The sequence below is a fragment of the Pongo pygmaeus genome, chromosome 19 (genome assembly GCF_028885625.2).
Source record: "Pongo pygmaeus isolate AG05252 chromosome 19, NHGRI_mPonPyg2-v2.0_pri, whole genome shotgun sequence".
NCBI classification, from domain to species: Eukaryota; Metazoa; Chordata; class Mammalia; order Primates; family Hominidae; genus Pongo; species Pongo pygmaeus.
In genome coordinates, this window is record NC_072392.2 from 59,425,267 (window position 1) to 59,441,607 (window position 16,341).

At 41.6% G+C, this 16,341-nt stretch overlaps 1 protein-coding gene across 2 annotated transcripts in view; it reads right to left on the minus strand.

Annotated features, from left to right (window-relative positions):
• Positions 1 to 16,341, minus strand: part of GDPD1 (glycerophosphodiester phosphodiesterase domain containing 1) — a 55,681-nt gene that overhangs the window by 14,425 nt on the left and 24,915 nt on the right. For both annotated transcript variants that reach the window (XM_054457205.2, XM_054457204.2), the window contains exons 4-6: positions 12,839 to 12,884; positions 4,507 to 4,625; positions 3,910 to 3,999 (exon numbers count right to left, since the gene is read on the minus strand). In XM_054457205.2, the coding sequence (XP_054313180.1) occupies positions 3,910 to 3,999; positions 4,507 to 4,625; positions 12,839 to 12,884 (255 nt within the window). The remainder of the gene's footprint in view (positions 1 to 3,909; positions 4,000 to 4,506; positions 4,626 to 12,838; positions 12,885 to 16,341) is intronic.

Here is a 16,341-nt window from a genome sequence, read left to right on the forward strand (position 1 = left end):
GGAGGATCACTTGAGGCCAGGAATTCAAGATCAACCTGGGCAACAAAGTGAGATCTTGTCTCTGCAAAAAAAAATCAAAAAATTTGCCAGGCATGGTGGCATGCGCCTGTGGTCCAAGCTACACAGGAGGCTGAGGCAGGAGACCATCTGAACCCAGAAAGTCAAGGCTGCAGTGAACCAAGATCACACCACTGCACTCCAGCCTCAGTGACAGAGCAAGACCTTGTTTTAAATAATAATAATAATAAAATAAATCATTAAATTTTTAAAAAAATCATTTACAGGTTTTTGTAAGCATGTATTTCATTTTTCTGGGATAAATGCCTAAGATTGCTGGGAGTTATGGAACAGTCTAAGTTCTAAGTTCTTAGGAATCTAAAGCCACTCAGCCCAGTGATTGCTCTGTTCTTCCCTTTTGTACACAGCTACCTTGGGATCTCTCAGCCCCTGCTGCACATAAAACTTACTTGCTTTAGGCCAGGTGTGGTGGCTCACACTTGTAATACCAGCACTTTGGGAGGCCGAGGCAGGCAGATCACTTGAGGTCAGGAGCTCGAGACCAGCCTGGCCAACATGGCGAAACCCCATCTCTACTAAAGATACAAAAATTAGCTGGGCATGGCAGCACGCGCCTGCAATCCCACCTAGTCGGGAGTCCGAGGCAGGAAAACTGCTTGAACCCAGGAGATGGAGGTTGCAGTGAGCCTAAATCATGCAACTGCACTCCAGCCTGAGTTGGAGTCTCCAAAACAACAACAACAACAACAACAACAACAAACTTACTTGCTTTAGTGGGAATCTCAATTATACTCTGAATTGTAATGATGCTGACTGTGCATATTTTTGCCTTCTCTGTTAGGAAGGCCTGCCCAAAGAGGTTGTTTGTTTTGTTTTGTTTGTTTGTTTTTTAAGACTAGTCAAATGAAGCAGTGGGAGTGGAGAAATAAAGAAATCTGTAACTGGTTGTAATCAATTAATTGTAAACACCATTACACTCAGATCAGCCACCAGAGTTCTTTGTATTTGAAAATTGCTACTTATATCATGATATTTCTTCTATATTACAGATTATTTCAGCGTCTTCAATGCTCAAGATTTTTTAACATCTTAAATTTCAAATTCTCTTACCTGATGATGTATGTAAACTTGATTATGAAGGTTTAACTATCATTTTAAAACATATAAAATTAACTTTTATACACTTTTTTTTTGAAAAGAGTATCGGTCTGTTGCCCAGGCTGGAGTGCAGTGGTGCGATCCCAGCTCATTGCAACCTCTGCCTCCTGGGTTCAAGCCATTCTCCTGCCTCAGCCTCCTGAGTTGCTGGGATTACAGGTGTGTGCCACCATGCCCGGCTAATTTTTGTATTTTTAGTAGAGATGGTGTTTCACCATGTTGGCCAGACTGGTCTCGGACTCCTGACGTCAGGTAATCCACCCGCCTCAGCCCCGCAAAGTGCCGGGATTACAAGCGTGAGCCACTGCGCCTGGCCGACATATTTTCTTTAACCAGAAAATTTTCAGTGGGTAGATGGCCCTGCTTTTATATCTTGCTTAATAATCATGATCTTGCATGATCTTGGCTTAACTTGCTTAAATCTATTTGGAAGTTTAGGGTAAAAAGAAGCTAAAGCTATAGATAATAGGATTTTTTTTCTTTTTCTTTTTGTTTTTTTTGAGACAGGATCTGGCTCTGTCAGCCAGGCTGGAGTACGGTGGCAGGATCTCGGCTCACTGCAACCTCTGTCTACTAGGCTCAAGCCATCCTTCCACCTCAGCTTCCCAAGTAGCTGAGACTACAGGCATGTGCCACCATGCCTGGCTAGTTTTTGTATTTTTAGTAGAGATGGGGTTTCCTCATGTTCCCTAGGCTGGTCTCGAACTCCTGGGCTCAAAGTGATCTGTCTGCCTTGGCATCCCAAAGTGCTGGGATTACAGGGGTGTGAGCCACTTAGCCTGATCCTAAATAATTTATTTTCCTTTCTTTTTTTTTTTTTTTTTTTTTTTTTGAGATGGAGTCTTGTTCTGTCACCTGGGCTGGAGTGCAGTGGCGCCATCTCGGTTCACTGCAACCTCTGCTTCCCAGGTTCAAGCAATTCTCCTGCCTCAGCCTCCCTAGAAGTTGGGATTACAGGAGCATGCCACCACACCTGGCTATTTTTTGTATTTTTTGTATTTTTTTTTTTTTTTGAGACAGAGTCTTGCTCTGTCACCCAGGCTGGAGTGCAGTGGCGCGATCTTGGCTCACTGCAAGCTCTGCCTCCTGGGTTCACGCCATTCTCCTGCCTCAGCCTCCCGAGTAGCTGGGACTACAGGCGCCCGCCACTATGCCTGGCTAATTTTTTGTATTTTTAGTAGAGACAGGTTTCACCGCGTTAGCCAAGATGGTCTCAATCTCCTGACCTCGTGATCCGCCCACCTCGGCCTCCCAAAGTGCTGGGATTACAGGCGTGAGCCACCGCGCCTGGCCTCTATTTTTTGTATTTTTAATAGAGACGGGGTTTTGCCATGTTCGCCAGGCTGGTCTTGAACTCCTGACCTCAGGTGATCCGCCCACCTCGGCCTCCCAAAATGCTGGGATTACAGTGGTGAGCCACTGTGCCCAGCATTTTTTTTTTTTTTTAATAGAGTTGGAAGTCTTACTATGTTGCCCAGGCTGGTCTCAAATTCCTGGCCTCAAGCAATCTTCACCCCTTAAATAATTTCTTTCTTAAAAAAAAAAATAGGCACATGTTCTCAGGATCTCCTAAGGGCTGTGTTACAGGCAAAAGAAAATTAAAAATAATTAATAATAATAATAATAGAAAGGGGGTCTCACTATGTTGTCCAGGCTGGTCTCAAACTCCTGAGCTCAAGCAATCCTCCCACTTTGGCCTCCCAAAGTGCTGGGATTACAGGCATGAGTCACCATGCCCAGCTAAATAATTTAACTCAAAATTACACACAAAAAATTTAATTACCTAACACAAGATAGTGATTAAAAGATAGAAACTATATTTTTTCCTTTAATACACATAATGAAATATTGGTAAGCAACTAACATTAGCATGTGAAAATAATAATTCCTTGAACCAGTTCAACTGCATTGACCTTATATTGCTAGGTTCAAATCCATTATCTCTACTATATTAAACTTCTGGCTAGTGGCTTCCACCCAGTACCATCTACCTGTGTATGAAGGCTATGAAATAAGATAAGTATTTGTTTTTTTTGAGACAGAGTCTAGCTCTGTTGCCCAGACTGGAGTGCACTGGCATGATCTCGGCTCACTGCAACATTTCTTCCCGGGTTCAAGCGTTTCTTCTGCCTCAGCCTCCTGAGTAGCTGGGATTACAGGCATGTGCCACCACGCCCAGCTAATTTTTGTATTTTCATAGAGACAGGGTTTCACTATATTGGCCAGGTTGGTCTCAAACTCCCGACCTTGTGATCCACCCACCTTGGCCTCCCAAAGTGCTGGGATTACAGGCATGAGCCACTGCGCCCGGCCTGAAATAAGATAAGTTTTAAAAATTATTACTGTAATAAGGGCCGGGCACAATGGCTCACACCTGTAATCCCAGCACTTTGGGAGGCCAAGGCAGGAGGATTGCTTGAGTCCAAGAGTTTGAGACCAGAGTGGGCAACATAGTGAGACCTCATCTCTACTAAAGATTTAAAAATTAGCTGGGTGCAGTGGTGTGTGCCTGTAGTCCCAGCTGCTTGGGAGGCTGAGGCAGGAGGATCACTTGAGCCCAGGAGTTTAAGGCTGCAGTGAGCTATGATTGCACCACTGCACTCCAGCCTGGGTGACAGGGTGAGACCCTATCTCTAAAAATAAGAAAAAGAAAAAAAATTATTACTATAATATCATTTATAGATACAAAACAACAACAAAGATAGATAATTCTGTATCATTTTTGAAGCTTACCTCTTTGTAGCACTTTTCTACAATTTCATAATTGGCATTACCCCACACTGTTAAGTGTTCTCGATTATACCGCTTCACCAACTCTGAAACCTACGTGTGAAAATCCAAAATTTTATGCATGTGCCTATTTGCAAATCCACTAACAACATTTCACTTAAAAAATGAATTAGAATTGACTATCTGTCAATGAATAGCATAACTTTTGGAAGAATCAATATGTAAATTTAGAATATTTTATAAAATGCAAAATTTATTCACATTATATCATATAATTTATTTAACAGAATAGAGTTATTTAGTAATTTGACATAAACTAACCACGAATGAAACAAGTTAAACTAAAAGATAATTATATAAATGCCAGAATGACTGGTTCATACAACCTTATTTTATCCATGACATGCCAACTGTCTCTGAAAATAGGCTCTCTCCTACAGTAAAATGATCTCTTCTACTAAGGCATTATTCAAAACAATGCTGATCCCTAGGGTATCACATTTCCTTGAGCATTATCAATCTATGCAGTCACTGACTCTAACCTTATTTAGTTTGTGAAATAGGATGCAACACACCCAGAGGAGGCAATGCCTTGAGTACCTTCTTAATCAGCACATTGTTGTTGACTTTGATATCGATGTTAATGGGAGTGTTAGGAAAGGCCTCAAAAACTTCCTTCAGTAATGGAATTCGGTTATCTTTTCCTTCACACTGGCATGCTGAGAAAGCAAGATTTTTAAATGTATTTTTTAAATATAAGTTTTACTTTTTGATGACTAGAGAAGGTATCGTATATATTCATTAAAGGACATTTATAAAATAAGGAAAAGTATAGAGAAGAAAAAAATCAACAACTTAGATATAAACGCTATGACCATTTGGTGTACTTTCTCTACTCTTTTTTCCTATGCATGATTTAATATAGTAATAATATGATGTGCTACAGATTTTAACTTGATATTTTCACATAAAAATAAATATTTTCCTGTTGATTTACTGTGCTTATGATTATGATTTAATTTTTTTATTTTGAGATAACTACACATTCACAATCAATTGTAAGAAATAATAGAGTCCATGTACCCTTTACCCAGATTTCCCAGTGGTAACCTTCTTGCAAATCTATAGTACAATATCACAACCATGATACTGACATTGATACATCCACCGATCTGATTCTATCATAATTTTTTAAAAGATGTCAAAATACTCCATTGAGTAGCTATACAATAATTTATTTTAATTTAACCATTTCCCTACTAGTAGATACTGAGATTGTTTCTAAAGTTTTGCTATATCATCATTGACTTTTTCAGAGATTAAAAATAACATTCAGGCAAGGGAAGTATACACTAAATCAGTAATGTGTTGAAGAATTATATGAATGCAGTTATTCAAAGAAAATTCAAGTAATGAAAAAATTAGAAGAGGACTTTAATTGTTCTTTATATTTCCTGAGGATTATTTTCTTTAGTCTTTCTCTAGTCTCTTTTTTGTTTGTTTGTTTGTTTGTTTGAGACAGGGTCTCACTCTGTCGTCCAGACTGGAGTGCAGTGACACGATCTCGGCTCAAGTGATCCTCCCACCTTGGCCTCCTGAGTAGCTGGAACTACAGGAGCACCACCACGCTCGCCTAATTTTTTTGTAGTTTTTGTAGAGATGGGGTTTTACATTTGGCCAGGCTGGTCTCAAAATCCTGAGCTCAAGTGATCTGCCCGCCTCGGCCTCCCGAAGTGCTGGGATTACAGGCATGAACCATGTACCCGGCCCCTTTTTTGTTGTTTTTTTGAGACAGGATCTTGCTCATAGCCAAGGCTGGAGTGCAGTAGCATGATGATGGCTCACTGCAGCCTCCCACACTCCAGCAATCCTCTGGGACTACAGGCATGCACCACCACACACACACATATATATATATATATATATATATATTTTTTTTTTTTTTTTTTTTTGAGATGGAGTTTCGCTCTTGTTGCCCAGGCTGGAGTGCGATGGTGCGATCTCGGCTCACTGCAACCTCTGCCTCCCAGGTTCGAGCAATTCTCCTGCTTCAGCTTCCTGAGTAGCTGGGATTACAGGTGCCCGGCACCACACCCGGCTAATTTTTTGTATTTTTAGTAGAGGCGGGGTTTCACCATGTTGGCCAGGATGGTCTCAAACTCCTGGCCTCTGGTGATCCACCAGCCTCAGCCTCCCAAAGTGCTGGGATTACAAGCGTGAGCCACTGTGCCCGGCCTATTGTTTATTTTATTTTTTGTAGAGACAGGGTCTCACTGTATTTTGCCCAGGCTGGTCTTGAACTCCTGATCTCAAGCAAACCTCCTGCCTCAGCCTCCCTAAGTGCTGGGATTACAGGTGTGAGCCACCACACCTGGCTCTCTAGTCCCTTTTGACTCTACTTACTCTAATCATTTATATAATTTACTATACATACTATATAACTATTGTAAAAATTGTTCTGCTCCCATCTGAAACTTCAATTCCCCTAATCTGCAAATAACAAAATGGTGAAAATCCTTTATTCCATCTTATTATATGGCAATCAAAACAAAGATGCATTATCAAAAAGTAAATGAAATCCATGTCAGAAAATTAAATTATTTATAATTAGAACCTGTGTGAACAGCAGCATGTACATTAAAGGGGAAAGAAAGGAAAAGTCTGTTACTATACTTCTTGTAATTCTGATGGGGCTCTGGGTTACTCTGATGGGACTGTCAATCATTGGCTCTGCCTCTCTGACCACAGACTAAATATATGACCAGTCTAACCTGTTAAGCATAACAATATGGACACTGGGAGAGAAGGCCTCTTGAAATCCTTTGCTGAATGGATCATGTACAAGCTGCCAAGAGTTCATCTCTGTGGAAAGGGTGTCCCTAAAAGCAAAGCTAACACAAATGAAAGCAGAAGCAAGAAACGGAGACAGAGAGAGACCAATTACTGCTTGAGCAACTGGAATCAGTCATGTCTGAGGGCATATAACCCCTGGACTTTCTAATTATGAAAACCAATACATTCATTTTTTAATTTTTTTCTTAAGGTATCTTGAGATGTGTATCTAACACTTATAACTGAAAGAGTTTAAACTTATCATAGGCTACATAATTAAACTCTAAAAATTATGTTTATAGTAGATAGCTTTTAAATATATGTATATATATTTTGAGACAGGGTCTCAATCTGTCACCCAGGCTGGAGTGCAGTGGCATGACCATAGCTCACAGCAGCCTTGAACTCCTCAGCTCCAGTGATCCTCCTGCCTCAGCCTCCAAATAGCTAGAGGCATGTGCCACCACGCCCGGGTCTTTTTTTTTTTTTTTTTTTTTGAGACAGAGTCTCGCTCTGTCACCCAGGCTGCAGTGCAGCAGTGCCATCTCGGCTCACTGCAACCTCCGCCTCCCGGGTTCAAGCGATTTTCCTGCCTCAGTCTCCAGAGTAGCTGGGATTACAGGCATCTGCCACCACGCCTGGCTAATTTTGTATTTTTAGTAGAGACAGGGTTTCTCCGTGTTGGTCAGGCTGGTCTTGAACTGCCAATCTCAGGTGATCCGCCTGCCTCAGTCTCCCAAAGTGCTGGGATTACAGGCGTGAGCCACCACACCTGGCCTTTTTTTTTTTTTTTTTTAAAGTAGAGATGAAGTCTTTCTTTGTTGGCCAGGTTGGCCTTGAATTCCTGGCCTCAAGGGATCCTCTCACCTTGGCCTCCTTGAATGCTGGGATTATAGGCATTAGCCACCATGTTTTTACCTATCCAACATTCTTCCTTCCTTTGGAAACCTGTATTTCACATTGTATCTCCTTATCTCACATTGTTCTGATAGGGCTGCATCACAGTACCCACTGCCCATTCACCCTCGGGGTTGGGCATATGATCATAATAGCCCATTTCTTTTCTTCAGGATGGCCACATGACCCAAGCTGGGCCAATCAGTGTCTTTCTCTGGGACTTCACGCTTGAAGCTCATAAGGAAGACTGACTTTTTGTCACGGTGCAGGCAAATTAAAAAATTAATGTAGCAGTCAAGTAACATGCATGTAATAATCAGTTTATAAAAAGATCAAACAGATGAAACTAACTTTGGAACAGCAAAAAAACACATAAGAATATTCTATCTAACAGCGAGGGAATGAGAAAACTAAAATGTGTGCTGAGAAAAAAAAGTGCTATAGTGATGTAAAGATACACATATTAGGCCGGGTGCAGTGGCTCAATCCTGTAATCTCAGCACTTTGGAAGGCTGAGGCAGGAAGATTGCTTGAGGCCAGGAATTCAAGACTAATCTGACCAACATAGCGAGACCCGATCTCTACTTAAAAATAATAATACATAAATTAGATGCCTCCACCAGTTTAGAATGTAGAAAAACATTTGGAAAAAGAGAAGTTTGCCCCAGTATTTTTCTAGGCAGAAGATAACCAGCTAGGAAGTGGTGGACTACAAAAAGAAAAGAGGAAAATAACAGGAAATAGGAAAGATAGACAAGGAGTATCCCATGGGATGTGTTGGTTGATGGAATAGTGGCCCCTATGCAAGTCAGGGGCCACTGTTTAAATAGTTTTCACTATTTGGGGAACTTTAAAATGATAATTATAGTCAACTCTAGATTATCCAAATTTTGTGTTTTCCATGAAAAAAAAAAAAAAGGTTACCTTCAAATAATCAGGATAGATAATAACAAACCGTTTGGTTAACACTTTTTTTTTTTTGTTTGAGACAAAGTCTCCATCTGTTGCCCAGGCTGAAGTGCAGCGGCATGATCTCGGCTCACTGCAATCTCCACCTCCCGGGTTTAAGCGATTCTCCTGCCTCAGAAGTAGCTGGGATAACAGGCGCACGCCACCATGTCCAGCTAGTTTTTGTATTTTTAGTAGAGATGGGGTTTCACCATGTTGGCCAGGCTGGTCTCGAGCTCCTGACCTCAGGTGATCTTCCTGCCTCGACCTCCCAAAGTGTAAGGATTACAGGTGTGAGCCACCGCACCAGGCCAATCCAGCGTTTTTTTTTTTTTTTTTTTTTTTTGAGACAGTCTCCCTCTGTTGCCCAGGTTGGAGTGCAGTGGCATGATCTCGGCTCACTGCAACCTCTGCCTCCCGGGTTCAAGTGATTCTCCAGCCTCAGCCTCCCGAGTAACTGGGGCTACAGGTGTGCACCACACACCTGGCTAATTTTTGTATTTCGGCCAGGCATGGTGGCTCATGACTAATCCCAGCCCTTTGGGACGCTGATGTGGGCGGATCACCTGAGGTCAGGAATTCAAGACCAGCCTGGCCAACGTGGTGAAACCTCGTCTCTACTAAAAATACAAAAATTAGTTGGGAGTGGTGGCGGGCACCTGTAATCCCAGCTACACAGGAGGCCAAGGCAGGAGGATTGCTTGAACCTGGGAGGCAGAGGTTGCAGTGAGCTGCGATTGTGCCACTGGGCAACAGAAGCAAAAGCTCATCTCAAAAAATAATAATAAAAATTTAAAAATTTTTGTATTTTTAGTACAGACAGGGTTTCGCCATGTTGGCCAAGCTGGTCTCAAACTCCTAACCTCAAGTGATCCACCTGCCTCGGCCTCCCAAAGTGCTGGGATTACAGGTGTGAGCCACTGTGCCCGGCCTGGTAAGCAAGAATTCTATGCAAGGGAATAGGATAGAAAAAACGGAACCACTTTTTGACTAATCTGAGTCAAGTTTCTTGTTTTCTTTTCTTTTCTCTTTTTTTTTTTTTTGAGACCGAGTCTCACTTTGTGCAGTGACACAATCATGGCTCACTGCAGCCTCAACCTCCTGGGATCAGCAATCCCCCCACCTCAGCCTCCCTAGCTAGGCCCACAGGTGCATACCACCATGCCTGGCTAATATTATTTTTATTATTTTTGTAAAGATGGAGTCTCTGTATGTGGCCCAGGCTGGTCTCGAACCCCTGGGATCAAGTGATCCTCCTGCCTTAGCCTCCCAAAGTGCTGGGATTACAAATGTGAGCCACTGCCATTGTTCTGAGTCAAGTTTTTACACACAGTTTATTAGTCTGTTCCAAATGCAGTCAATTTCACATTTGAGGATCAGTCCGAAAGTCAATTATGATATGAGATGAATGCAATATAAAATGAAAGCTTATTATTATTTCTTTCAGATGTCTGAAACTTGACGGTACACAGCATTGTTCTTTTTTTTTTTCCACAGCATTGTTCCTTTTTTTTTTGAGACACAGTCTTGCTCTTGTTGTCCAGGCTGGAGTACAATGGCGTGATCTCAGCTCACTGCAATCTCCACCTCCCGGGTTCAAGTGATTCTCCTGCCTCAGCCTCCCAAGTAGCTGGGATTACAGGCGCAAGTCACCATGCCCAGCTAATTTTTGTATTTTTAGTAGAAACAGGGTTTCACCAAGTTGGCCAGGCTGGTCTCAAACTCCTAACCTCAGGTGATCCACCTGCCTCGGCCTCCCAAAGTGTTGGGATTACAGGCGTGAGCCACTGCACCGGACCCACAGCATTGTTTTTAATACAACATTTGGGAATAGTGTCCCAATGGAGAGGCAGTATGGTACAGCTGAACACTGGTCTTCTAAGATAGAGACCTAGTTCAAGTTCTAGCATTGTTATTTCCTTGTTATATGAACTTAATTAAGCTAATTTGCATCTTTAGACTTCAATTTCCTTGTCTATAACAGAAGACAAGATTAGACAGTCTCAAAGGTCTCTTCACATTCAAAAATTGGCTGGGTGTGGTGGCTCATGCTTGTAATCCTAGCATTTTGGGAGGGCAAGGGGTATCAGGTAAATCAATTGAGGCCAGGAATTCAAGACCAGCCTGGCCAATGTGGTGAAACCTCGTCTCTACTAAAAATACAAAAATTAGCCAGGTGTGGTGGCAGGCACCTGTAATCCCAGCTATTCAGGTGGCTGAGGTATGAGAATCCCTTGAACCCAGGAGGTGGAGGTTGCAGTGAGCTGAGATTGAGCTGCTTCACTCCAGCCTGGGCAACAGAGCAAGACTCTGCCTCAAAAGAAAGAAAAAACAGTTTCATGACTTTCTGAGGGACATACAAAACCAGGAAAAAAAATAAAACTTTTTTTTTCCTCAAAGGATTTTTTTTTTTTTTGAGACAAGGTCTCACTCTGTCACCCAAGCTGGAGCATAGTGGTGTGAGCATAGCTCACTGTAGCCTTGAACTCCTGGGCTCAAGGGATCCTCCCACCTCAAGTCTCTTAAATAGCTGGGACTATAGGCATATGCCACCATGACTGGCTAACATTTTTTTTAGAGACGGGGTCTTGCTATGTTGCCCAGGCTGGTTTCAGCCTGTTGGTCTCAAGCAACCCTCCCGCCTTGGCCTCTCAAAGTGCTGAGATTATAGGTGTGAGCCACCACATCTGCTGGATTTTTAAATTTTTATGGGGCTTTCTTTGGCTTTGCTCTACAAAAGGGAAAAATAGGAAAAACTTCATTTCTGAAATTTTCTTAACTTTCACAAGTCCAAAATTGACACAAATATTATAATAGCTTGGCAAGTATAATCCTATAAATTACAAGAATGAAGAAAAGTTTCCTCAAACCAACAACTTCAACTTACCTGGAAATTGAAATCAAACACATCTGAGGTTTAAATATCCCTTAGAAATAGTTAATGTTAAATTTTTTCTGATTTTTATTTCATTTTCAAAAATTCCCCTATCAGTGGTCAATTTTTTTTTTTTTTTTTTTAAGAGACAGGGTCTTGCTATGTAGCCCAAGCTAGACTCCAACTCTTGGGCTCAAATGAGCCTCCCAACTCAGTCTCCCAAGTAGCTGGGACTAGAGGTGTATGTCACCACACCTGGCTTGGCCAATTTAAAATCTAGTTCACGGAGCAGTTATAGTTCTTTTAAAAAATTAATATAAATGGAGCTGACATTTAACCAAGGTTTCAACTATATGCAAACCATACAAAGATTCATTATATGTAACATCTTATGGTTTTATTGAGTTATACATTTGAATCATTCAAAAATGTGAGGCTGACATGTGACAATGAGGGAGCCTATATCTGTTCAGCACATACCTTAAGGTGGTATATTTTCCATTCTAACATCTGCAGTAACTAACAAGTTGGGTCAAGGGACATGTTTCTTTGTGAGAAATGTTCCCTCAGAAGAAAACAGCTAACTGAAGATGACTAGGAAATGTTTTATTTGAATGACAGAAGTCTGTTTAATCATTTAAAATATGGAGCAGCTAAAAGACAGAACTAAATATTATGGAACTAGAAAGGATTTGAAAGGGGTCCTTTCCATGTCTTTTCACTTATTTATTTATTTATTTATTTACTTTATTTTCATTATTATTTTTTTTGAGACAGAGTTTCGCTCTTGTTGCCCAGGCTGGAGTGCAATGGCACAATCTTGGCTCAATGCAACCTCCACCTCCCAGGTTCAAGCTATTCTCCAGCCTCAGCCTCCCATGGAGCTGGGATTACAGGTGCGCATTACCATGCCTAGCTAATATTTTTTGTATTTTTAGTGGAGACGGGGTTTTGCCATGTTGGCTAGGCTGGTCTCAAACTCCTGACCTAAAGTGATCTGCCCGCCTCAGCCTCCCAAAGTGCTGGGATTACAGTCGTAAGCCATCGTGCCCAGCCCTTTTCATTTATTTTTTATTATATTTTTTGATGGATGACTAATATAAGTTGCGGCAGTATTCTAGAATTTGAAGCTTTAGAAGTGAAATGTTTCTTGCAATCAGTGTTCAGGTTTAAGTTAACTGTATGTGAATTTAAGCAGAATGAATCAGTTAACTCTTTGGACCTGATAATTTCACGTCAGATAATTTTCAAGGCTTCAGATTTGTAGGCCTGAGGGAACAAGCTTAGAGGTCAGTTACTTTTAGTAAGAACTTCTTCTGACAAAAAAACACACATATGCTTCTCAACACAAATGTTTAAGCTACAAACAAAAAATATTACCTCTTTGAAATGAGACATCCAGTTTGCCAAGGTAAGGTGGGAGCTCCTTTAAAAAGATATGGTTGAAAAAAAAGTTAACTCTCAAAAAATAATAAGATTTTAATGTGTTACATTAAGACACAAAGATATGCTTCTTCAACATATAGAAGACTAAAACACTACAAAACATGTTTACATAGGCACCCTTTAGCAGAACATCCCTAACAGCAAATTAACCATATTACTTACTTATGCCATCTACAAAAAATATATCTGTACTCTTTAATATAGACCTTTTCACAATAATATACAAAGATTTCAGTAGAAAAATGTCAGAAATACACAATTCAATGAAAACAAAAGAAAAATAACTAACAATTAATAGATCTTTAAACTAATTAATAATTAATAAAATGTTAATTAAAATTTAATTAGCAGATTTTGGTATAATTATGCTCAGTACTAGTAAATATTATTTTTATTTTATTTTATTTTATTTTATTTTTGAGACAGGGTATCACTCTATTGCCTGGGCTGGAGTGCAGTAGCACAATTACACCTCACTGTAGCCTTGATCATCTGAGCTCAGTGGATCCGCAGAAGGATCCATCCTTTTGGGAGGCCTTCTTTTGGGAGGCCTCAGCCTCCAAAAGCACTGGGACTACAGGCATGAACCACCGCACCCAGCTGGCAAATGTTCTTTTACCCAATAATTTCCCTTCTGGGAGCATATTTAGAGAAATAATCTTAAAATAGAGAAAACATTATATAAATAACTTTTATAAATACAAATATTTATATATCTTTATAAATAACTATACAAAAAGCTAAAGATAGAGAAAGCTTTATCTTTATGCATAAAGCTGTTCAGTGCGGGCCGGGCGCAGTGGCTCACCCCTATAATCCCAGCACTTTGGGAGGCTGAGGCAGGCATATCACCTGAGGCCAGGAGTTTGAGACCAGCTTGACCAACATGGTGAAACCCTGTCTCTACTAAATACAAAAAATTAGCCAGGTGTGGTGGCGCATGCTTGTAATCCCAGCTACTTGGGGGGGCTGAGGCAGGAGAATTGCTTGAACCTGGGAGGCGGAGGTTGCAGTGAGCCAAGATTGCGCCATTGCACTCCAGCCTGGGTGACGAGAGCAAAACTCTGTCTCAAAAAAAAAAATTCAGTGCAGTGTTATCTATAATGGTGAAAACTTAGAGCTAATCCAATGTCCAACAATCGAAGAATGGTTAAAAATAACTATATATCCACACAGTAGAATAACTATAGTCATTTGAAATGTTTATGAAAGATAAGTATGGAATCTGAAAGGCCAAATACAGTATGATTCCAACTATATGACATTCTGGAAAAGACAAAACTATGGAAACAGCAAAAAGATCAGTGGTTGGCAGAGGATGAGGGAATGGGGTACTGAATAGGCAGAACACAGAATTTTTAGAGCAGTGGAACCATTTTGTGTAATAGTATAATTGTGGATACATGTCATTATAAATTTGTCCAAAACCACAGAATGTACAAGAGTGAACCCTAATGTAAACTATGGACTACGGGCAATAATATTGTGTCAATATATGTACCAATCTGGTGCAGATGTTAAAAATGGGGGACCCTGTGTCTGTGTGGTAACCATGCTGGTAGGTGGGAACTCTGTATTTTCCACTCAATTTTGCTGTAAACCCCAAACTTCTCTAAAAAATAAAGTCTATTTTCCTTAAAGCATGGAAAAGGCTGGGCGTGGTGGCTCACACATGTAATCCCAGCACTTTGGGAGGCCAAGGCAGGAGGATCACCTGAGGTCAGGAGTTCAAGACCAGCCTGGCCAACATGGTGAAACCCCATCTCTACTAAAAATACAAAAATTAGCCAGGCATGGTGGTGCATACCTGTAATCCCAGCTACTCAGGAGGCTGAAGCAGGAGAATAGCTTGAACCTGGGAGGCAGAGGTTGCAGTGAGCCAAGATCACGTCACTGCACTCCAGCCTGGGCGATGGAAAGTGTGGAAATATGTTTATCATTTATGTTTCCTTGTTCTTTTTTTCTTTTTTTATTATAATGTTTCTTTTTTTTTTGAGACGGAGTCTCGCTCTTTTCAACCAGCCTGGAGTGCAATGGCATGATCTCGGGTCACTGCAACCTACGCCTCCTGGGTTCAAGTGATTCTCCTGCCTCAGCCTCCCGAATAGCTGGGATTACAGGCGCACGCCAACATGCCCGGCTAATTTTTGTATTTTTAGTAGAGATGGGGTTTCACCATGTTGGTTGGCCAGGGTGGTCCCGAACTCCTGACCTCAGGTGATCTGTCTGCCTGGCTAATTTTTGTATTTTTAGTAGAGACGGAGTTTTGCCATGTTGGCCAGGCTAGTCTTGAACTCCTGACCTCTGGTGATCTGCCTGCCTCAGCCTCCCAAAGTACTGAGATTACAGGTATGAGCCACCGAGGCCGGCCATTATCATGTTATAATGTTAAAGTGTCTAAAATTCAATATACATGATGCACAATGAGAATACAAATCTAAAAAACATAAAAGGTAGAATCCTTCTACATAAGGTAGAATCCTGTTAACATAAGTGTTTTTTTGGTAGTAACATTATGCATGATTTTTCCTTCCATTCACGAATATTTACTATAATGAATATGTACATTATAATGATCTTTTTTTGAGACAGAGTCTCACTCTTGCCCAGGCTGCAGTGCAGTGGCGCAATCTTGGTTCACTGCAACCTCCGCCTCCCAGATTCAAGTGATTCTCCTGCCTCAGCCTCCCAAGTAGCTGGGATTATAGGGGCACCACCATGCCTGGCTAATTTTTGTATTTTTTAGTAGAGATGGGGTTTCACCATGTTGGCTAGGCTGGTCTCGAACTCCTGACCTCAGGTGATCCACCCACCTCAGCCTCCCACAGTGCTGGGATTACAGGCGTGAGCCACCGCACCCTGCCTCGTTTTGTTTTTGAGACAGGATCTCACTCTTTCACCCAGGCTGGAGTGCAGTGGCGCAATCTTGGCCCACTGCAGCCTCAACTTCCCGGGATCGAGTGATCTTCCCATCTCGGCCTCCTGAGTAGCTGGGACCATAGGTGTATGCCACCACACCTAAATAATTTTCCCTTTTTTTTTTTTTTGAGATGGAGTCTTGCCCTGTTGCCCAGGCTGGAGTGCAGTGGCACCATCTCAGCTCACTGCAACCTTCGCCTCCCGGGTTCAAGAGATTCTCCTGCCTCAGCCTCCTGAGTAGCTGGGATTACAGGTGTGCACCACCACGCCGGGATAATTTTTTTATTTTTAGTAGAGACGGGGTTTCACCATGTTGGCCAGGCTGATCTCAAACTCCTGACCTCTCGGGTGATCCACCCGCCTCGGCCTCCCAAAGTGCTGGGATTACAGGCGTGAGCCACTGTGCCCAGCCAATTTTCCTATATTTTAATGAAGATGGAGTCTTGCTATGTTGCCTAGCCTGATCTTGAACTCCTGGCCTCAAACAATCCTCCCACCTCAGCCTCCCAAAGTGCTGC